The 23,870-nt window shown below is 43.5% G+C and overlaps 1 protein-coding gene across 1 annotated transcript; it reads right to left on the bottom strand.

Moving 5' to 3' along the window:
* KIAA0753 (KIAA0753 ortholog) lies at positions 1-23,859 on the bottom strand. The gene is made up of 16 exons (XM_069944669.1): positions 23,699-23,859; positions 22,115-22,673; positions 20,465-20,571; positions 19,840-19,902; positions 19,466-19,687; positions 17,482-17,689; positions 16,835-17,031; positions 9,875-10,041; positions 7,836-7,955; positions 6,581-6,670; positions 6,162-6,231; positions 4,031-4,174; positions 1,907-1,985; positions 1,699-1,819; positions 1,322-1,534; positions 1-304 (listed from the first exon to the last, which is right to left on the bottom strand). Exons 1-16 carry the CDS (start codon positions 23,771-23,773, stop codon positions 181-183), a joined length of 2,559 nt encoding a protein of 852 aa, XP_069800770.1. The 5' UTR covers positions 23,774-23,859; the 3' UTR covers positions 1-180.
* Between the last annotated feature and the right edge of the window lie 11 nt (positions 23,860-23,870).

Below are 23,870 nucleotides of genomic sequence, written 5' to 3'. Positions count from 1 at the left end.
CATAATGGTCACTGGGATCACTATAGGCTATAAATACATCCAGCATATATTGCAATGTGCATAGTCTGTATCTTCAGTACAAAGGCAATTCCAAAACATCACGCGTTATGAAAATATCTGCTCCACAACTCCATCAACTCTGACTGATCCTTTGCTTGGAGAGAAGAGGCTGGAGTCAGGCTATTTGTCTTCTGTGGGTTCCATGAATTCTGATGTAAAGACAGCTTCTGCATAGCCCTCACACAGGTCTTGTATCTCTGCTGCTACCTCACCTAAGGCGTCATTTAGGAGTTCCTCTGCCAGGCTACAAAATAATAGACATAATTACTAACAGTACTATTGAAACACAGGGTATCTGTGTCAGGATTATTATTGCCTGGAGAAATTTACTGAAGATGTCTCACAGATGACAAATAGAAGCCGTCCCTTGAGCTGCAGAATCCGACACAGGGTAGCATCCTGTATAAAAAGCTAACTCCTTATGTAATGTGTAATCTACCTCACATTCTGTCCACGGGGAAGCATACAGACAGTGAGATAATATAGACATCTACTGTACTCTCACATACTAATAGAGTGCTGCAGATGACAATTGGTAAGAGACCATCATGAACCCCCTCCCGCTGCCCCACAGTTAATCAACGTCACTGCAGCAATGTAAATTAACGATCCAGGAGGACACAGGCGCAGGAGCTGCACCTGTGTGATCCGCAGAGGGTCCTGGCTATCCATGATAGCCGGGGACCCGCCACAACTCTCAGCACCGGAGCCGCGCTGAGAGAGTTAACCCTAGATACTGCGGTCAGCACAACCGCAGCATCTATAGGGCTCCAGACAGAGAATTCTCCCTCTATAGAGGGAGAATTCTCTGTCCGGTGTCCATCGGGGCTCTGCCAAGTGATTGCAGAGCCCCAATGGTAGACATGGGAACCGGAAGCCTCAGGCTTCTGGTTTCCTGGCTACAGAAGCCAGCGGGGGTCAGGAGGGAAGGCTGGGCGCGTGGGGTGTGCGCCTGTAAGCTCTGCCCCCTTCCCTCTCTCCCCTACCGCTGTTACAAGATAGTAACAGCGGCAGGGAACAGAGGAGAGGGTGCAGACACAGGGACACCAGCTTATGGGATCATTAGGATACCATAATCTGATGTCCTAAAACAACCTGGGCATTGAGGAATGAATGAACCCAGGTCTTGAAAGGGTTAATCAATCTAGATAATTCTAAAAATGACTTTTGTAATTATTTGATATAAAAGAGATCAAGGAAAGAATTGAGAGGTCCACTTGAAGACTTGTAGCTGTAATTCACAATACAAGTTATCACTTACCTGTCTGTTATGTGCCATGGACTAAAATCTCCCACTTCCTCATGGGAGGTCAGTCGAAGGTGTCGGTCAAAGTTTTCTGTGTAATTGTGAATATTCTTTAACATTTGTGAGGGAACAGACAGACGCAGGAGCCCCTTAGTGTGCTCAAGAGGGTACTGGACAAGGTGATGAGGAGAATGACGTGCCAGCTCTTCTTTGTGTATTTGTAGTGAACTTTGGAAAGAACATAAATAAATCAGTCTGCTATACTTTCTGTCCTGTTGAAAAAGGAAGGAAAAACACATACATATTTCCCAGCAGGATGCAAAAACACAATGTAAACCCAACGTATGATCCTATTATCAAGGGAGATAGTAAAGTATATTCTGTTCACTTACTCTCCTTCATAAGGCTCCTCGAGCAGAATGTCCACCACTGGCTCTCGTTGTCCCACAGGTTTGGTGATCCTGATAGGGTGGGGAGAACGAGGCCTCTCATCTATAAATGCACGAGATCTCTCTGTAAAGAAAGGAACACATAAGGACATAAGACAAAATGCAGGACTGATAGCAAAAGCTAAAGAAGCATGACGATCATAGGACTAACCTTTTTCTTCTTGTGCCCAGAATTCCGGGTCTGAATAAACTATCCGAGTAAACCTCTGTCGAATGCCTTCTTGATATTTCTAAGGGTACAATGCTTAATTATTAGAAAATCACATTCATTTAATCACAGATGACAGCTTACTTTAGTGCAGTGCTTCTCAATTCCAGTCCTCAGTCCTCACCAACAGGCCATGCTTTGAGGATTTCCTTAGTATCTCACAGGTGATATAATGATACTCAGTGCATCGGGTATTATCACAGGCGTTCTTTCTATGGGGTATCCTCAAAACATGACCTGTTGGTGAGGCCTGAGGACTGGAATTGAGAAGCACTGCTTTAGTGTGTTAGATTTAGGCTATAAAACACATGGACTAGATCCTGAAAATGTGGAGTCATGAATTTACAAAAAAAGAACCCTTGTGGTATATTTGACAATGCTTGTTGTTGCATCACATTTCTTCTGTACTTTTCTCCCAGTGTTTGCTGCACACTTGATTTTTAGCAGTCTGACCAGTTTTTTTTCCTTTCTGGCAAGTAATCTTAGGTGAAATTGCATTGGTTACAGATGCTACAGATGGGTGTCAGCTGGGTGAGTTGTTAGTGTTCCTCGTATCACTACTAGGGGTGACTATCGAAGGTGATGACTTCCCAGATTATTACACCAGCAGGGGGCAGTCTGACCCTTCACAGCAAAGCACTCATCACAAGGCCTCAATACTTAAACCCAACTATTGTCAGGTCCCATACAGAATCTAGGTAAAGACAATATGGTTACAGTCAGCAGCAGTCCAAGCATATCATTCTTGACACCACTACAAATGAAGGTGACAATGGTTGAATATCAATGGCAGGTCATATAATGAGAGCTGTGACACCACATTTTCTTCTGCTAAGTGCCTGAAAATTGCCTAGGCAGAGGCAGGGATGTAATAAAAAGAGTCAGCTGTGTCTGGATGGTGGACAGGGAAACTGTGAGAGCTGCTCCTGTCTTTCAGTGGATCAAACGATCCTCTCATCTGGCGGTCTTTTTGGAACCTGATCACGTTTTTTACCCTTAGATAAGGCTGGGTTCACACTACATTTTTGCCATCCGTTTTTTTTTAAGTTTTTGCAAAAAAATGGATGAAAAACGGATGCTTTTGTGTGCATCCATTTTGATCTGTTTTTCCATTGACTTCCATTCCAAAAAAAAAAAAAAAACTGACCAAAACGCATCCGTTTTTTTTAACGTACACAAAAGCAAGGTCAGCTACGTTTTTGTGTACGTTAAAAAAAAAACGGATCAAAACACATCCGTTTTTTTTTATGTACACAAAAACGTAGCTGACCTTACTTTTGTGTACGTTAAAAAAAACGGATGCGTTTTGGTCAGTTTTTTTTTTGTAATGGAAGTCAATGAAAAAACGGATTAAAACGGATGCAAAAAAATGCATTAGTTTTTCATCCGTTTTTTTTTTTTTTTTTTTTTGCAAAAACAGATGACAAAAAACGGATTGTAAAAACTTAGTGTGGACCCAACCTAACCATTGCTTCCAAATACCTCCTAACAGCTTGAGTCGGACTGCATAAATGGCAGGCAATTTGTTGAAACAACCATCCTGCTCCTCTAGGTCCAATTATGCTCCCCTCAAATTCTGTCAACTTAATAAAATGCGTCGGAGAGGCATGTCTAGCAGTCAACAATCTCTTGCAAAGAGGTAAAGTATACATGGTAGTTTCATATATCTGTCTGTGCTTCGAGAATGTAGAAAAATGTTTTTATTACATAGTACTAAGAGGCTTTCCCGAGCTCCTGAAGTGCAGCAAGCTGTAACAACTTCTTACTCCCCCTCCCATACATGAACCTGCTTGGGACTCCAGGTGTCAATCAAGCAGAGAGGCGGAGTACAGAGAAATTCCAGCTTGCAGATGTTCAGGATATTGGGGATATTGGGGACTCTTTGTATCAGAAAGTAAAAGCACTTTTCTACATTATGGAAGCACAGCAGATATATGAAAGGTACCATGTGTCTCCTTGCCCAACAGCTACCTAACAGTTTCATCAGTTTGAAACGTGAATTAAATCTGACAGTTTCCTTTAAACAGTTATTAAGCTTCTATTTAAATACTATTACTAAATCTTTACCTCCATTTCCTCCATTCTCTGGAGCATAGCCTCCAATTCATTGTCAGGTTGTTGAAAACCATGAGAATTCTTTTCCCTGTTGAGCAGACTCTGTTCTTGAAGGCTCTCGTCTTTTTCTCTTCTTGGTAACATGTCCTCCTCAAACTGAGGGGAAAAAATTATGGTGCGTTATAGAAGACATCTAAGACAAAAAATAAACATTAAAAGTGTCACTGTCGTTTCGTGTGTTTGTTTGTTTTTTTGCAGTAATCAATAGTACAGGCGATTTTAAGAAACTTTGTAATTGTGTTTATTATTCAAATATGCCATAATCTGCATTCAAAAAGACTTTCCCCAGGCCCCCCCCTCCTCTCTCTCATTCACTGCTCATTATCAGGAAATTGTGTCTTGTTGCATCAGACATGCCCCTGTCTCTACTATGGAGAGGGGAAGGAGGAGGAGGAAGATTAGTCGGCAGCAGAGAACAAAGGATTACACAGCGGGGAGCTGCATGAAAGAGGTATTCAAAAAGGTCAGAGAGGTCAGTGCTGACCCCTGGTTTGGTGCCTCATCTCCCTCAACCCCTCACCTCTCCATAGGAGAACAATGAAGACAGGGGGGAGAGTTTCAAACTGCTTTTTTATTATAAAAATGCATTTTTCGGCTAATAAACCCAATTACAAAGTTTCTTAAAATCACCTGGACTATTGATTTATGCAAATAAACGACAGGTACACTTTAAGCATTGCCAGGCTGTGTATATTTCTATATAATATTCACCCCTGGCACTTCTTTTATTTGGGAGCCCTCTGTGCCATTCCTGGTCGCAGCACTACAGACATGTTCCCATACTCTTCCTGCTCTTTTTCTCCTACAAATACCAGCTTGCTTAATCCATGGTGACCATGCAGGACCTGCCTAGTGCGCCTTTTGCCTCTCCCTGTGTTTGGGCTACATGGGGAGGCAGTATTCAAAGTTTTTTTTATTTGACTAGTAAATCCCTTTAACATAGCTAACGTGCACTGGTCTGTCCAGCCAACAACTGTCCACAGTGGTCACCCGCTTCAGACGCTGATTGGCTAAACAGACATTCCCAGTCATTTCATGTACCAGGTACCTGAAAACAGATCAGTAGGGGCCCAGGCAATGACAGAATCACAGCAGCCAAGATTTTTTTTTTTTTCTAGTGATAAATTGAAACCCACCTCCTGATGATTTTAATAGGAGCATGTTTTTTTCCGCCTTGTCACTACTTTAGTCAGGTTCTGTCTGTAAACAGCATCGTTTTCTCCCACTAAAATCAATGGCAGAACTCCAAAAACATTTGCTGTGCATTGAGCACATTTGTTTGTGCATTTTGGTGCTTTTTCTAGCATAGAATCATGGCAAAAATGTGCAAAAGTTACAATGTGCTAAAATAAGGGGTGTTGGAGCTGTTTTTCTGAGGCAGAATTTAGGTCCACATGAAAATGCCTTTAGGCTTGTATTATGCATGGCACCCAGACTGCAGCTGTTAAAGCGACTCTGTACCCACAATCTGACCCCCCCAAACCGCTTGTAACTTCTGTTAGCAGCTTTTAATCCAAGTTCTGTCCTGCGGTTCGTTCGGCAGGTGATGCAGTTATTGTTCTAAAAAACATCTTTTAAACTGGCAGCCCTGTGTCAAACGGTTGGGGCTTACATTGCGTTTGCATTAGGCTGGCACAACCTCTCTGTCCCTCCTCCCCGCCCTCCTCATCATTAGGAATGCTCCAGGCAGATTGTCTCCTATTCATCAGCTGTGTGAATACTGAACATGGGCTGGATCGTTAAGCACATGTGCAATGTTCAGCATGGAGAAAATGTTCCAGTGGCATTCCTAATGATGAAGAGGGTGGGGAGGAGGGACGGAGGGGTGGTGCAAAGTTAGGGCACAGATACTCCTGTTTGACACAGGCTGCAAGTTTAAAAGTTGTTTTTTAGGACAATAGCTGTATCAGATCTTGGATTAAAAGCAGCTATCTGAAGGTACAAGCGGTTTGGGGGGTCAGATTGTGGGTACAGAGTCGCTTTAAGCAAACAAATATACCAAAGGCCCTTTACCAATGAGTATTACTATCTGACAAGCACATTTTACAGTTTTTCTACAGATTTAAGGAAAGTTGTATTCTACCTGTTGTCTTGTAACACTATTACTTGCATAGTGTTCATAGGGCAACCGATTTGCAGCTTGAGCCTCCTCCCTATATTAAAGAGGGGGAAGAGTAAATGAAAAAATTTTTGTAAATAAGGATAAATGTAAAAATGCTCAGTCACTTCATTCAGTCAGTCAGCATTATAGGGAATGTTCCCAGCAATTGTGTTGATCTTGAAGCTGACTGTGGCTCTCTTCACAATAATTCTTCCAAAAGTCATTTTTAGATTGAGACTAGGCAAAGCATTCAGCCTTCAAACATTTTTTGCTTGCTATATAGTGGCTACTGTTATCTTACATTATACCCCAGTATAGACACATCCTAGATGCCCTTGTGTAAAGTGTCTCTTTTTAATTCCTTTGTGTACCCTTGGTCATTTTAGCTTCTATCCACCTACCTAAGATTCCGTAAATTGGCTATTTCCTCCCTGTAGAGATTGTCAAGTTGCTGCAGTCGTCTTGCCGTTTCAGAGTTCAGCCAAGCCAACCTTTCAAGGAAAAGCACAGGGAATATGGAAGAGGAAACATTTTTTTTTTTTTTTCCGTTTAAATGACCAGAGTAGAAGCAACTCCCCTTAGCAAACCCCTCCTGCTCATGACAGTTCCTGACATGTACAGAGGTAGCAGCAGAGAACACTGTGTCAGACTGGAAAGAATACACCACTTACTGCAGGACATAGAGCAGCTGATAAGTACTGGAAGAGGTTTTTTTTTTTTAACAAAAGTAATTCACAAATTTCGGACACCAGTTCACCTGAATATAATTTTTTTTCCTCCTCCAGAGTACCCCTTTAAAGAACAGTTTGCTGGATAATTTTGGGTGATCTTAGAGATTTCAGTTTTTATAAATAATTAGTGTTATAAATAAAAAAACACACAATTAAAATTATGGGGGCTGTTATAAAGATTTTTTTCATTATAAGAACAAAATACCAAAACAGAACGGCAGAAAACAGAGTGAAGAATAACTGCATAATAAGCTTGAAAGGGGTATTCCAGAAAGCTAATTCTATTTTAATAATTTGTCAAGGCGTCTTAAAAAAAGAAGCATTTTTGCCCCTCTGCCTTTTGTCTCCATTCTTCTCTCTTCATAGTCTGTAAGCTGTTGTGAGCAGGGCCCTCACTCCTAATGTTTGGCTTGATAATTTATGTATATGTAATGTCTGATTTATGTCTATGTATGTTCCCCCAGAATTGTACAGTGCAGTGGAATCTGTTGGTGCTATCTAAATAAATAAATAAATAAAAAATAAAATAAAAAATAAATTATATATATAATATATATATATATAATAATAATAATAATAATAATAATAATAATAATAATAATAATAATAATAATAATAATAATAATAAAAAAGAAAGGAAAAAAAAACACATGTAGTCGTCTGCCACAGATGGTGCCGAACTCCATTGCCAAATGTCTGCTCAGCCAGTCACTGGCTGTAGTAGTAACCTGCCTTAGCGGGCATTTCCTATGTGTCGAGAGGAGATTGGAAAGCACTCAGCAGCGGGAATCAGCACCATTAGTACAGCACTGGTACATTAGTACAAGTAACCCTGAGCTCCTCTACATTTTAAATAGATGTTCTGGAAGACACCTTTTAAACAACAAGGGTACTGGAAAATAAATAAGGAAGTATGTATTGTTACCGTGAGTCTTCATTTTCTTTGTCCTCTTTTTCAGCTTTGCTTCTCACTGAAGAATCTATTTGATCCATTTTTTTAGATGGAGATATATTAAAACTTTTGGTTTCTGTGCTCCAGCTCACCCTGCATTGAGAATAGATCACAGTGCAATGTTAAAAGTCTAGTTGATGTCTTCATGTAAATACTACACAACAACATGATCAGATGCCATACACATCAGGTCAGCCACGGAAGCAGAAAATCATCAGGTTCGTTTCTATCATCATTATTGTCAGGGAACTACGTTATGATGTCTGTCTCTACACCTAATATTAACCCTTAGGGGACACAGCCAGTTTTCATTTTTGCGCTTTTGTTATTTACTCCTTGTGTATATAAGGCCATAGCACTTGCATTTTTCCACCCAGATCAGCCCTTTTTTTTGTGCCACTAATTGTACTTCGCAATGGCAGACGTAATTTTTGCCTAAAATATGCAGTGGAACCAGAAAAAAAAAATTGTGTGTGGTGAAATTGGAAAAAAAAACGCAAATATTTTATTGGGGGGGGGGGGGGGGGGGGCCTTGTTTTCACACCGTTCGCCCTAGGGTAAGACTGAAATGTTATACATGTTCCTCAAGTCGGTATGATTACAACAATATGTAACTTGTATAACTTTTTTTTATTTGATGGCTTTTAAAAAAATATATATGTTCCTTAAAATCGCTCCATTCCCATTCTTATAGCACTTTTATCATTTTGTCTATGTGGCTGTGTGAGGCGTAATTTTTGCGCCATGATGTGTTCTTTCTATCGGTACATTGATTTCGCATCTGCAACTTTTTGTTTGCTTTTTATTACAATTTTTCGAAATTTGATGCGACCAAAAATGCACAATTTTGCACTTTGGAAATGTTTTACGCTTATGCCGTTTACCGTGCGAGCCCGGGAATGTGATAATTTATTCGTTCGGGCGATTACGCACGTGGCAATACCAAAAATTTTGTTTGTTTATTATTTTTTTTTATAAAATGGGGAAAGGGGGGGGGGTGATTCTGACTTTTATTAGGGGAGGGGATTGTGTATTAATAAAAAGACTTTTTTTTTTTTTACACATATACTAGAAGTCCCCCTGGGGGACTTCTAGTATTACTAAACAGATCTCTCATAGAGATCTATGCAGTATAGTCATACTGCATAGATCCATGACATCTGCTCTATATTGCAGCCGAAAGCAATGGAATGCCAAGCCAGGATCAGCACCATAACGGCACAGACCCTGGCTGGATAAGGATACTGGGATCGCCCCTCCGCGATTGCGTTGCAGGCGGTGATCCCCTCACTAGACCACCAGGGGAGGGCTTTAATAAGTATTTAGAAGCAGCTGTCAACTTTGACAGCTGCTTATTAATACTTAATTGGCAGGCACCGCGATCAGACCGTGCCCACTAATAGCCGCTGTCCCGGGCTGCATGTAGCACCCGGGATCGCGGCAGTTCAGAACTTCCATAGTTGCATCAGGACGTTCAGTAATGTCCTGGTGCAGCTATGGGTTAAGCAACGGCTGGAAATCAGGCAAAATCAGTCTTCCTTACAGAGAAGCCAGTGAAGACGGGTTCTGCTGTGTCCATTATATCCCTATGGAGGGGGTAGGGGCCGAGGGACATAAGTGAGCAGCAAGAGGAGACATGAAGGTCAGCTGTTAGGAGACTGACTGGGCATCTAAAACGCTGGATTCAGAGGTCAAAAAGGTAAGTGCTTATCTAAGAACTTGCTGAGAGAAGATTGCAGGGTGTTGTACTGTGCAGGACTCCTCCGTGCTCACTCACTCCTCTCAACCCCTCCCCTTTCCATAGAGCATAATGGACACAGAAATCCTGCTTCTTCAGAAGTCAGAAGGGAGCTAGAAAAACTGCTTTTTTAAGTACAGAGGGAAACAGTTTTGCTAAATAAAACCTATTACAGAGTTTCTTAAAATCGCTTGTACTATTGATATTTATTGTTTTCAATAAAATGACCCTGAAATGACAAATACGCTTTAACAGCAAGATCATAGGTACTTACCTTTTGGACCTTTTTGGGGAGGCCGAAGGAGATGTTGGGTTGGGTGGTACCCAAGGAGTTTTCTTCTCTTTAACAACTGGTTGATTCTCCTTCAGTCTGAATGACAGAGTTTTCTCCTGAAATCGAGAAGGCTGGGATGGGTCTGTTTTTCGCTGTTGCCGGAAGCCCTACGGAGACATTATAGAAATATTCTGCAACATGGCTAAATTAAATCTGCTACATTTAGTTCCTTTCATAAGGAAAAAAATATGCCAAAATGTTAGGAGCATTTCTCAATTTTTTATAACCAGGTAACCCTTGTGATAAGAAGCTACCTAGAACTCCCAATGAAAAGATCAATTATTAATGTTACAATAAGGTTAGGCTTTGTTTGCAGCTCCTTCAGATCTAATGAGAAGAGTAGCAATGTTTGCAAGTTCTATTTTTCCTATAGAAATGATGGACACACTAATGGAATCCAATCAGTATCATTATAAGTTAAGGGAATTCACTGGAAGGAAGTGGTTTATCTTTTATAATGTATCTTGGCACTGCGGTACAGCTACTGCTGCTTGTTTGTAGTACAAAATACTTTCTGTATGCCCTGCAGCAGACAACATTTGAATTACAAACAGTACATATGATCCCCTTAAGCAGACCATAAAACAGACACATCACACTGGCAAAAGGAGATAGACTCTTAGCCAGGTCTCCTTCTTATAAAACCTAGCTTTGCCCAGAATATACATACCCTAGACCAGCTCCCCCATGTATATAAAGATCCTTTTCATACACACAGACCCAAGATCAAATCACATAATGTGACTGAACTGTTTAGGAGAATGGGACACCTGAAGAAGAGGTAGCTGCAGCAGGAAAGACAGGCTTAATGTATATAGAGCATGCTTCCTAAGGTAAGTGGGCTACAATGCATGTCAGGAAGCAAGACTAGCAAACATTGAAACATTGCTGGAGCAGTCTTTTTTCCCAGCTGGCTAATATACCCCCTGAACCTTCGGCCAACACTCCCTGGGATAGCTGCACCACATGTATAGAAAGAAAAAAATAACAACCCACAACAACGCAGGTGTAAAAGACAAAAAAAAGAGGATTTTTTACTCACCGTAAAATCTCTTTCTCGTAGTCTTCATTGGGGGACACAGATACCATGGGTATAGGCTGCTGCCACTAGGAGGCGCTGACACTAAGAGAGACAAAGGAAGTGACTCCTCCTGAGCAGGATATACCCGCCCACAGGCACTGAGCTAAACCAGTTTGTACAAGAGCAGTAGGAGAAGTCAAGAACAGGTAAAGTAGGAATAACACCAAAAACGGAGAAAACTACCATACCGAGGAAAAACCCCAAAAGAAAATGGGTGGGTGCTGTGTCCCCCAATGAAGACTACGAGAAAGAGATTTTACGGTGAGTAAAAAATCCTCTTTTCTCGTGCGTCTTATTGGGGGACACAGATACCATGGGACGTCCAAAAGCAGTCCATGGGGTGGGAAAGATAACCGCTAGACAAGAGCGCTTGGTGAGAAGGCACAGAATAGCACCAACACAACCATCAACTAGGAATAGAGCAAGGGATGATGCTGAATGCATCAGAGAAAACCCCTACAGGTCCGCAGCAAAGGAAAAAATGTCTAGTCCCTGGAGCAACGTGCTGCACGGCAGACAGAGTGGGTTGTGTCCGTCCTGGAAGCCAGCAACATGATGTAACATCGAGTCCAACAGAACTAGTAGGCTAGATGTGGGGAAAAAAAGCAGACGCCCAGCCAAGTGGGTGACCACAGGCGGCAGGGACTTACTCTGAGGTAGAATAGAATAAAAGGCAAATACAACCATGACGGGAGAGACTGGAAAATGTTTCATGGCACATAGAGGTCTAAGGCGTCAAATAAAGGAGAGAGAGGACTGAGCGTCTCTCATAGAAGGTGCCACATGAGATGCAGGAGAAGCTGCGTCCTTGACTATGGAGCTGGGAAGAATGGCCAGGCTGGAAGCTCCATGGGCCTAGGAGTACAGTCTTCACTGAGAAGACAAAACTTGAGCACAAGAGAAGCCATGGCCTATGACATGAGTTATCCCATCTGAGAAACACATGTTAATAAGAAGAATCAAGCTGTCCAAGCATAATGCAGTCCAGGGAAGGAAGGAAAAACAAGATCAGAATCTTGAGTAAGTTGTCCTGGAAGGAGTACAGTAGTACCTGGTACCCCGCAGTGCCCGGCAGAAAAGAGGAGCAGAGGAAAGCCGGTAAGCCGGGGAAAAAACAACTCCATGGGCTGTTAGAGCCTTAGAAAGGAGGTTGATCATATAAAACACTCCGCTCCAAGGAAGCCTAGAGGTACTCGAGAGCCTGGAGTCCCAGAAGAAAACTGTCAAGGGAGGTCAAGGTAAGGCTGATGGGCATGGGAGTTGTCACAGGACAATGGGCACAACAGGTAATACATAGACTAGAGTCCATATGTAAACTAGATCCAGAAACCAACGCCTCAAAGGGTGAGCAGAGACGTTGCTTGGTAAGAGCAGAACAGCAAATGTAAGTCCTGCCAGAATGGGCCAGTGAACAACCCTGTTTCCAAGGAGAGGAAACCCTTAAGGGATTAAGTTCTCAAGGAATCCACATGGGAGACAACATAAGGGAGGGGGATGGCCAGTCAACAACAAGACCAAGGACAAGGAATTCAAGCAGGAGTGCTCATAGAGGCCAGTGAGGGTCAGAAACCCACACCTGCCTGTCGGAAGAAGCTATTACGGAATAGCAGTCCTCAGGAGGATACTTATACTAAATATTCCATCCTCCTGGAGGAGGGAAGGGCTGCTTGAAGATTTTCTGACTGAGTGGTAAAAAACCAAACCCAGGATGGGGGGGTCATGCACAACAGTGCATTAAGCCAGGGAGAAGGAGTAATGGTGTAAGCGGGAGCACTGCAAAACCCTGAACTGAGAGCAATGCTTCATAGTCCATATGGCCAAGCAAGGACACCTGGAGAAGCTAGACCACGAAGAGACCATACACCTATGCTTAGGACGGTAGAGAAACAGTGCAGGCAGTAAACAGGAAATCCTCACCCTGTGACACTGCAGCTGCCTAAGAGAGAAGACTAAATACTTGCCATGTTGGCCATAGGCAGATGCAGAAGGAGAAGTCCTAAAGTAGCACTGTGATAGACATGTAGGCAATTGATGTCCTACATACACCAGGGGTAGAAGAAACCCTTTACTGTTTTACCTGAGGAGCAGAGAGGCCTCACTTCATCCAGATCAAAGAGGGGACGGCCTAAGCAATTCAAGCCATACTACTGGGGAACAGCCAGCGAGACAAATGCCAGAACATGGTAGTTATGCCCAGACAAAGGACAGAAGAACTACCCTGACAGTACCAGGATGAAATAGTGACCGGATCTGTATGCTGCCGGCCACTCAGAGGACCAGAGTATGAGAGTCCAACAGTCCAGGGGCAGGTAAAGCGAGGGGTTCTGTACCTCGTGTAGTGGGACACGTAGCAGGATGCTTGGGCTTTAGAAAGGATACAGCCCAAGAGGAATACAACAAGGTTACGCTGCCTGAGAGCAGGTAATGAGACTTGTTAGTGGAAACATATAGAAGACAACATGGTGTAGTAACAAGTTACCCCATGATGATTCCCTGAAGTGACAGGCACAGATCATGGAAGTCCTACGAGGATGAAAGGTAATATACAGGGTAACACGAGCAGAGTAGCTGCAAGCAGTAAGTAACAGAAGACCAGCATTCAAGAGATACAAATACCTGGACTGGAAACAGGTAACGTGCCTGGTCAGACCTGTAAACAGAAGCCTACAGTGTGTGCCCTGGGAGCAGGGAAGAGATCAGGACTGTGTCCCTATGTAAATGAGGACTGGATACGAGAACTGCCCAGCATCACCAGGATAGTGAGCAAACCTGAAGGTTGTGTATTACATCGTGTAACAGAATACCACAATCTGTGCACACCGAACTACAGGTAATGTAGTTGGAGCCATATCATGCAGCAGAGGGGAGAGGTCTGAATAACCTTGTACCACCACCTGGGAGGGGGTAACATGTCCAGTTCTATGTCTGTGACATCATGTAGTAAAGGAATCTATGTCATGAAGATGAGAGGCAGGTCTGAAGCACCGCCCGCTAATGGGTGATGTGAGAGACAGGACTGGAAGCTCTGAGTAACACCGGAACAACGACTGGCAATGGGTGATGAGTCTGGTCCCATAACCTGTCTAACAAACCATGTAGCAGACGGTTCTGTTGTGAGAGCACAGGAACACAGCATAGTAATAGGTAATGTGTCTGGTTCCATGTCCTGCTTGCGACATCATTTAGCAAAGGATTCTGCCTCAAGAACACAGTAGTCCCCTTAGGAACGGTAATGTGTCTGGTCTCATGTCCTGCTTGTGAAACCATGTAGCAGAGGGTTCTGCTCAGAGATAGTTTGTCAACGAGTAACGTGTCTGGTTCCATGTACATACCGTGACACTGTGTAGCAGAGGGTTCTGCTCAGGGCACAGATACACTGTCTGGAAACAGGTAACATGTCTGGTTCCGTGTACTTACCATGATACTGTGTAGCAGAGGGTTCTGCTCAGAGCACAGATACACTGTCTGGAAACAGGTAACGTGTCTGGTTCTGTGTACTTACCATGACACTGTGTAGCAGAGGGTTCTGCTCAGAGCACAGATACACTGTCTGGAAACAGGTAACGTGTCTGGTTCTGTGTACTTACCATGACACTGTGTAGCAGAGGGTTCTGCTCAGAGCACAGATACACTGTCTGGAAACAGGTAACGTGTCTGGTTCCGTGTACTTACCGTGACACTGTGTAGCAGAGGGTTCTGCTCAGAACACAGATACACTGTTTGGAAACAGGTAACATGTCTGGTTCCGTGTCCTGCTCGTGACACCGTGTAGCAGAGGGTTCTGCTCAGAGCACAGATACACCACCTGGATAGCGGGTAACGTGTCTGATTCCATGTACTTCTCGTGACACCATGTAGCAGAGGGTTCTCAGAGCACAGATACGCCACCTGATAGCGGGTAATGTGTCTGGTTCCATGAACATCTCGTGACACCATGTAGCAGAGAGTTCTCAGAGTACAGATACACCGCCTGGATAGCGGGTAACGTGTCTGGTTCCATGTACTTCTCGTGACACCATGTAGCAGAGGGTTCTGCTCAGAGCACAGATACACCGCCTGGATAGCGGGTAACGTGTCTGGTTCCATGAACTTCTCGTGACACCATGTAGCAGAGGATCTCACTGAGGGCACAGAAACACTGTATGGTGATGGGGAATATGTCTGTGCGTATGTGGTTGGAGGGGAACCAGAGTGTCTGTATATAAGTATTAATGTAATCTTATATATATAAAATCTGACACAGAGGTGTCAACCAGCACCAAAAATGCTGGATCTGCAGACCAAGGGTTGCTGGAACATTATATGGAACATTGGCCATAATAAAACATGATGCAAGCCATTCTCATATATGTAATGGTGTAATAACCACTTCCACCAGTAGGTGGCAGGAGAGATGCATCAAGTGTCCCAAGCTGCTGGAATAGAAGGGTAGTGTGTGTGGTAGCTCCATCAGGAGACCGCACACACACACACACATGGCAGGGGGAGGGGGAAGCAGCATCCCTCAGTGCAGGCTCTGGAGAGAGCCAAAAGGGGGGATGCCACGGTCCGCGCTGCACCCGAAAAGGGGCGGGGCCTACCGGGAGGGGGCGGAGCATCTTACTGTGAAGGCTCCACGGAGAGCCACAGGTAAGATTAAGGTGGGATGCTGAGGCCCACCCGACTCCCGAAGGGGGCGGGGCCTGCCGGGAGGGGGCGGAGCATTCCAGTGCAGGCTCCACAGTTAAGAAAAAAGGCGCAATTCTCCGGGCCGCGCGGCACCCGGAAGGGGCGGGGCTTACCTGAGAAGGCGGGGCATCCCCAGAGCAGGCTCCAGTGAGAGCCAAACATAATGAGAAGTAATGAAGAGGGCCGCGCAGCGCCCGAAAAGGGGCGGGGCATATCAGGAGGGGGCGGAGGTAGCCCTGTGTGTACTCTGGAGAGCCACAATATAGGGAAAAAAGGGCAGGATGCCGCGGCACCCGGTAAGGGGCGGGGCTTAGGGAAAAGGGGCGGAGCATCCTTTAGTATGGTCTCTAGAGCCACATGAAAAGGAAAAGTGCGGGAAGCTGCGGCCTGCGCAGCACCCAGTCAGGGGAGGAACATCCCTCACAGTGGCACCCAGAGAGAGAGACACTAATAAAAATAAAATGGTGGAGAGGGCTGGCCTGCTACCGACTGAGGGGAGAGGAGTATCTGCCTGGGGAGGGCTGCAAGTGACTGGAGAGGGAGAGCTGCCTATGTGGAGTAAAATGGCGGCCTGGGAGGGAGGGCAGGGGGAATATACTCACCTATATAGGAGCACATACTCACCATTGTCGTCTTCAGCCGGTGGGTGCCTCACCTTAACGCGCCAAGCTTTGGGGGGCGAGGCGGGAAGGGGCTGTGCGGATACAGAGTCCGCAGAAAGGCGACCAGATAGTCAGACTGATCTGGGGCCCTGGTGTCACGTTGCCGGCCGGTGGCGACCGAGGGGTCACAGCCCATTTACATTTATGGTCTGTTCCCTGGTCGCATAGTGGGGGGATCAGGGTGAGTTTTAGATAACCCACCGTGCCCAAGAATCCATAGGACCTAGAAGGAAAAAGAAAAACCAACTAACTAAACATAAAGGAAGAAACTGGTCTGGAGAACCCAGACCTGTGTCTGCCTCCTACTGACACTAAGCTAAACTGGTTTAGCTCAGTGCCTGTGGGCGGGTATATCCTGCTCAGGAGGAGTCACTTCCTTTGTCTCTCTTAGTGTCAGCGCCTCCTAGTGGCAGCAGCCTATACCCATGGTATCTGTGTCCCCCAATAAGACGCACGAGAAACAAAAACTATTATCATGACATTTTGTACCTTCGGTCTATAAGGAATCAGCACTCCTTTGCTCTTCTTTTGTCCCACCTGACTTCTCTGCAATCCCTTCAGACGCCCAGCTTGAATTAATGCCTCTAGACCTGACCGCAAAGCCAAACGCCTTTCTGGAGAAGAAGGTTGCTGTGGTAGGTTAGATTCCATCTGGACTTCAATATTCATTGATTCAGGAGGGTCTTCTGTATAAAGTAAATAGGAACATACAAAAGTTAAATCAGACACAGATGGCCGCCCAATGATCAGATGTTAATTCTGGGTAAAATGAAATATTACACAGTATACAAATTATTGGGCACCCATATCATGTTGGCAAAGAGATGCTTTTTGCAGCGGGTGACAAAAGGGTCAAAAACAGTTTGGATACGATCCCTTCTATACACCCCAATAGGTAACCATCACATTACTTTGTCTGAGATGTTGACACAGATATAAGGATATAAGTGTGACAGGACAAAACAAACAAATAAAACCAATGCTGCATCTGGACTGGCTCAGGAAGGTACTATCTGCTTCATAGCATTAGTACAGGTTTCTGCAAACGGATTCACAAGTCACATTCACAACTGTAGCATTGTTTTTTAAAGCAACATAGGCTTGAAATCTATTGTGTATATACACATATAACTTACCAACCACAAGACGTCTATTCACATGCATCCGACTTTGTTCTCGGTGCTCTGTTTGTTTACTAACAGGATGGGGGATACGACGGCCTTTCACAGGTGATGCAGGGTTTGTGGAAGTCTTTACCACAGATTGAGATCTATTGGGAGATGTATCCTGCAAAGGCCTTCTTGCCTCTGAAGACATTTTAGCTTCAAGAAGTACATCCAAGTCCTAAGAGGAAAGAAAAATATGACAATTGGAAAATAACCTTCAGTAGCCAGTAGGCTTTTAATTGATATTTCAACGGTAACAGTACTGAGACTTTACAATTATACAAGATTTCATTAAAGGGTACTTGTCATTGTGCTCTTCTCCACAGTTTTAAATGAAGTTCGGCTGATACCAGAAGGTCGGGTTGCCACAGCAAATGACCATGCCGGGGGAGTTCCATGCACAAGCTCTATTAATCAGAATCGAGCTCGTCCATGCAGCTGACCAGGGATCAGCACTCTGATCTTCCAGCACAGTGACAAGTAACCTTTATACAACATGCAGTGTGCCTGTAATATGGAAAATTATTTAGCATTACTAGATAGATGGTCAAAAATGGAAACTGCACTTCAATGTTCCCAAATGAAAAAATGCACTTGGGGAAAATAAATCCTCTGTCTGAGTATTGTATTGGCAGTTTGGTAGTAAAAGACTTCTAAAGAGAAAATTTTAGGGGTATCGATTTCTAACAGCCTTAAAGTGTCGTTGACTGTCATTATAACTTTCAAAACCTAAAACAGTAGATTCGTGATATAAAGCATGTTTTCAATTTACATTCTTTTTTTTTTTTTTTTTTTTAATTATGGAAAACACAGCACTGGACCTGTATTTCTGGTAAGTATAGCTTTGTTTTACAGCATGAAAGCATTAAAAGAAATAATGAATGTAAATTGCAAACTTACTTTATATGACATTTCCTGCTGATTTAGATTTTGAAAGTTATAACAGTGACACCTCAAAGCAAATGTACCATTAGGTACATTCGCTTTAAGTGTAGCATATCAATAGAATGGTGCCAGCGCAGGGAAGCCAGCCCTTTTTTTGAACCGTGGCCCAGTTTCCGTGCACATCGCTGTTCTATTATCAGGCACTGGCTGGGGCTGAAGCACTGGAGGCGGGACGGCCTGCCCCCAGTGGGAGGAAACCCCCACCCCTCTTTGACGCAATTCTATTGATTATAATGGAGCCGCGTCACACAGGGGCAGGAGTTTCCTCGCACTGGGGGCAGGCTGGCCCACCTCCAGGGCTTCTGCTGTTTGCCGTGCCGGCGCCGTTCTATTGATGCTACAATTAAAGCAAATGTACCTGATGGTACATTTGCTCTAAAATACACCACCAGTATAACCAGATGGTAGTGAAAGCAAATTGTATGCTGGGCTGTATAGCTAGCGGTATAACCAGTAGGAAGGGGGAGATAGTGATGCCGCTGTATAGAACTCTAGTGACATCACATCTGGAATACTGTGTCCAGTTCTGGAGACCTCACCTACAAAAAGATATTGATAAAACAGAACGGGTCCAAAGATGGGCTACAAAAATGGTGGATGGTGAAGCAAAACATATCAGGAATGACAGAAAGTACTAACTCTTTATAGTCTCTGAAGGAAAAAAGTGAAAGGGGAACATAACTGAAACCTTTAAATATATTAAGGGACTCAATGGAGGTTCTGGAGGGAAAGAGCTGAACACAAGAACAAAGATACACAATCAGAGGTTAGTTGGGGTGGATTCGGGAGAGGGGAGATCAGAAGCAACACGATAAAATATTACTTTTCTAAAAGTATAGTAGAAGCATGAAAAACTTCAAGCAGATGTGGTTGGTAAATGTACAGTAACTAAAGTTAAACAAGTCTGGGACAAATATATATGTATCCAAATATAATAATAAAAAAAATAATATAAGAGACTGGCGGACTAGACCTGGTGGTCAAGAATCTTGTATGTTTCTACGTTTACCTGGACTTGCTGGAGAATTGAGCTGATCAGATTGGAGGCAGCAGGATCATTTCCGGATTCAAGCTTTGCAGTGCAGAGAGATAACTGACGAATGATGTGTCCGAGCTCCTTATAGAGAGAGGGGATCTGCAGCTCGCCACGCTCACTCAGCTGAGTGATAAACAACTGCAGGGCACGAATGGCTCCTCGATGAACAGTTGCCAGTCTAGACATGGCACGGGACTGACAGGAGAAGAAAAAAACACATGCACGTAATATTAATCATTATGTCTGGGTAGGTTGAAATATTTGCCATTTTCTTTTATGCCAATATTATTTATAGATTTTGACCAGAGTCCATGAGAGGACTTATGCAGTCAGTTGCTTGTTCTTACCTTCTTTGTGTGTTTGATTTTCAGAGGACTTAACTTCTCTAAATCGTCTTGGATTTCTTTCACCTATTACATAAAAAAGTTACAATACAGTAAGTCGGTAAGCCATCCATTTACTATTTATTATGTATTCACTATATGCAAATCAAACACAACAAATTAAAAAGGGGGGGGGGGTGTCAAGGGAATAAACATTTTTAAGAGGGCAATGTAAAGTAATGGTCATTCTTTTTGTAACATACTTTATCAGAGGGGCTGGCCCCTTTTAAAAAAAATTGCTTAACTGCCCTCCCATCCCCAAAGTGCAGTTTTTATGCCGATCTGCAGATGTACAATAACTGAAGGGGGGCTGTAGATCACATTCCCTCTGCTTGTCTGCAGGTGCCCACACTGGTTTCCGTCTCTCTCCTCCACTCAGCTTATGCGGCTCCACTTTGAATTTGAGCTTGTTATAAAGCTATGATTCTTTGGTAACACAGACTGAGATAGAGCCTGTAGAACCAGGTTTGTAGGTAAAAGATGCATGTATACAACTAGAGCTGTGATTCTGGTTTAGTTATATAGCCTTTTTAAAGGAAAAAGCCAAATCTGCCAAAAACATTACAAATTCATTAGTAAACCTCATTACCTGTTGCCGCAAGACATAGAGCATTCTGGCTGATCGGGCTGTTCGTTCTTGCTGGCGTATGCGGCCTCTCGCTTCTTCTGACGGATCTAATAAATCTGCACGGTTGTCTAAAAGACATATCAGAAAATATATGTGTCAACATAAAAGGCAAGCACATACATTAAAAATACATTCCAGATATTCAGGTATCATCTGAAATTCAAAATGAAATGTTAAATACCTTATAGAGTTTTCGTTACATTTATATTAAAAGATGTAATATGCATCTATAAACCTCTACACACATCCAACGCATAAGGACATTGAAGCGCAATAATGAGTAAAGGGAACCGGCAGTACTAGGAAGCCAAGCAGACAGACATATATAGAGTCAAATAGTTAGCGGGGTACTCATCATGGAAATGCAGATTTTTTTATACTGTGAGTGCCTCTATTCCCTTTGAAGGGGTAGTGTAGCGTTTAACATTTATTCACTAAATAACACACATTACAAAGTTATACAAGTTTGTAATGTGTGTTATTTAAGTGAAAGGCCCCCTTCACCGTGTTCACCCCACCCTGGAAGTGTGGTGCAGTACACTTACTCAATTGCTGTCGACCCCAGCCGCCATCTTGGGTCGACGAAGTCATCTTTGGGAGCGGTCTGGCCGGCCTCCCGAAGATGACAACGTCGACCCAAGATGGCGGCCAGGGGGCGACAGCAATTGAGTAAGTATACTGCACCACACTTCCGGGGTGGGGGTGGGGGTTACACGGGGAAGGGGGCCATTCACTTAAATAACACACAATACAAAGTTGTATAACTTTGTAAGATGTGTTATTTAGTGAATAAATGTTAAACGCTGCACTACCCCTTTAATATTGCATAAGGACATTGAATCGATTGACATGGATGCCCCTTTTCTATATAGGATACAGAGGAACTCACAGAATTATAAATAGAGTGCAGTGTATGTGCATATCTATCTATACTGCCAAATTGCTCCCTGTAAATTTGAGCAACCCCACCACTTCCCTATTTAATACAGAAAAAATTATGTTCTGGTCTGTATCTCACTGATGCAGTCAAATGGGTAGTCTGAAAGTAGAAAAAAAATACAACTTAAATTCCTCCAGGAACAGCACTAATATTGTTATTGCAGCTCAGCCATATGTACTTGCCTAGAGTTTTGCAAAACAAAAAACCTATCTCTTGGAGAAAAGTGGCAGACCCTTGTTCCCAAACAATTTAAAAGTTATATCCATATACAAAAGATTGTTTCAGCATATACATCATAAAATCCCTTTATTTATGAAAATCCATAAAAAACATGACAAATGGTGTGCTTTGTGATGTGCTTCAGCTAAGCCTACTCTTTATCACAGCTGTGATGAAGGCTAAACATAGCAGAAACATGTTGTAAACGCACCGCTTCTCAGGTTTTTTATTTTTTAGGATTTTCATACCTAAAGGGATTTTAGGATCTCCATGCTACATGCGCTTTTCTATATGGTATGTGTGGTTTCTGGACATCCCCTAGCAAGTTCTCAGCATGCTATCATGAAACAGATAAAGGAAGGGAGGTATTGTCATTCACTTGTCATTTTTCATCATGATTATGGTGTTAGCGGTTTTGTTAAAGGTTTTTCTTTGATGAATTAGAATGTTACCTTTCTTAGCAAGCTCTTCAATCTTCTGCATATATGTGTGCAGCTCCTTCTGTAGACGCTTCACCTCGTGCTCGCTTGGGTCCATTCCTGTTACTTTATTATCCCCAGGACCAGTATCCCGGGTAGGTGGCGAGTCTGAGATGCCCATGTCCATCCTGCTTTGATTTGGGGTATATACATATACCCTGGCCCCTGACCTGGTCACTTCAGGCTTTCTTGAACCTTTGGCCCTCTGCTCTTTGCTTTGTGGCTTCCTGTGAACCCTGTGAGGACTGCGTGCCATCTCCCCTGTGGGATGGGGTTGGGTTTTGGATTCGGAATTCTCCCTGAAATTTTTTCGCCTGACATCTCGCTTTGCAAGTTGAACAGCAAGGTTTAGACGCTCCTTAGAGACAATGCTGAAGGAGGAATGGGAAGTTCGGAGTAAATCTTCAGCAGCTACCTTGTCTGTGGATTTATTCTGAGGTGCTGAGATCTTCTCTATTATGATAGGAGAGGGGTTTGTATACTGGGCAGCCAGGTTAGTCGGGTGTGTTATGACGTCCAAATTAAATCGAAGCTGTGGGGAAAAAGGAAAATGTAATGTATAGTTCCATAGGATTGTTCTCTTAGGGCATGTCAACATGGGTAAAGAAAATGTACTATGGATGTGCAAACCTTTGTTTTTGGGACTATTTAACATAGTTTACAATATAAAATGTGACACATTGGTTCTTGAGAAAGTGGTATGACATGACATCCAATATGGCTACCAGTACAGCTGCCATAGGAGTCGCTGTTCATCTCGCCACCCATGGCTTCAGAGAAGGAAACATCTAGTGCAGTTTTCCCTCAACCTGCAGCCAAACTACAACTCCTGCCAGGATTTATGTACATGATGGGAGTTGTAGTTTGTCAACAGTTGGAGGGCCACAGGTTGGGGGTCACTGATCTCATGTATCCAGCCAGTCTACATGTAATGTGACAGGGCATACACTAAGCCCAGGTGACTCCGACCATACATAACAGGTTGTAGTGTGTGCCCCCCCCCCCCTTCAAATATTATCTCATGACTAGAGATGAGTCCGAAAGCAGTTCGCTCTCTCATCATGCCTTTGATCCGGGCCGCATACTTGCGCTTACGGGAACATGTGGCCAGGATATTCCAGGGAATCCCTGTTGAATTCCCTGGAATATCCTGGCCGCATATTCGCGGGATCGCAACTATGCGGCCGGGATCAAAGGCATGATGAGAGAGTGCCGATGCCGTCGGGCTCATCTCTACTCATGACAAGTAACCAGATCACATTATAAAAGTTTAATCTCGGCACTCACCATAATGCTTCATGAATTTTATAGTAAAAAAAAAAGTCCATTAAAAAAATTCAACGGCAACAGGACATTTCGGTGTCAAGCCGACGCAGAAACGTCCTGTTGTCGTTGTATTTTGTGATGGACTTTTTTCTACAATAAAAATGATGAAGCATTATGGTGAGTGCCGAGATTTTTATAATACTGCTGGAACTTTCTTACTGTGAGCACCACCCATAGACACAGAAATGCCATCTAAAAGACTTTCCGACAAGTAACCAGATCCCCACTCACCTGGGTCCCCTTGCTGTGACTGATATGTGGCCTCTGAGGATGGCCTGATCCACTCTGCTGATGCTCCAGAGCCATGGCTGCCCACTATGGGCTATGGGAGACAGCCTGTCATGGCTTTACCTGTCACACTCCTCTCCACACTCTCACTATTGCGGCTCCATTATACACCCTC

Source organism: Dendropsophus ebraccatus, chromosome 11 (genome assembly GCF_027789765.1).
Source record: "Dendropsophus ebraccatus isolate aDenEbr1 chromosome 11, aDenEbr1.pat, whole genome shotgun sequence".
NCBI classification, from domain to species: Eukaryota; Metazoa; Chordata; class Amphibia; order Anura; family Hylidae; genus Dendropsophus; species Dendropsophus ebraccatus.
Note: the sequence above shows the minus strand (reverse complement) of the source record. Positions and strands in the feature narration are given on the sequence as shown.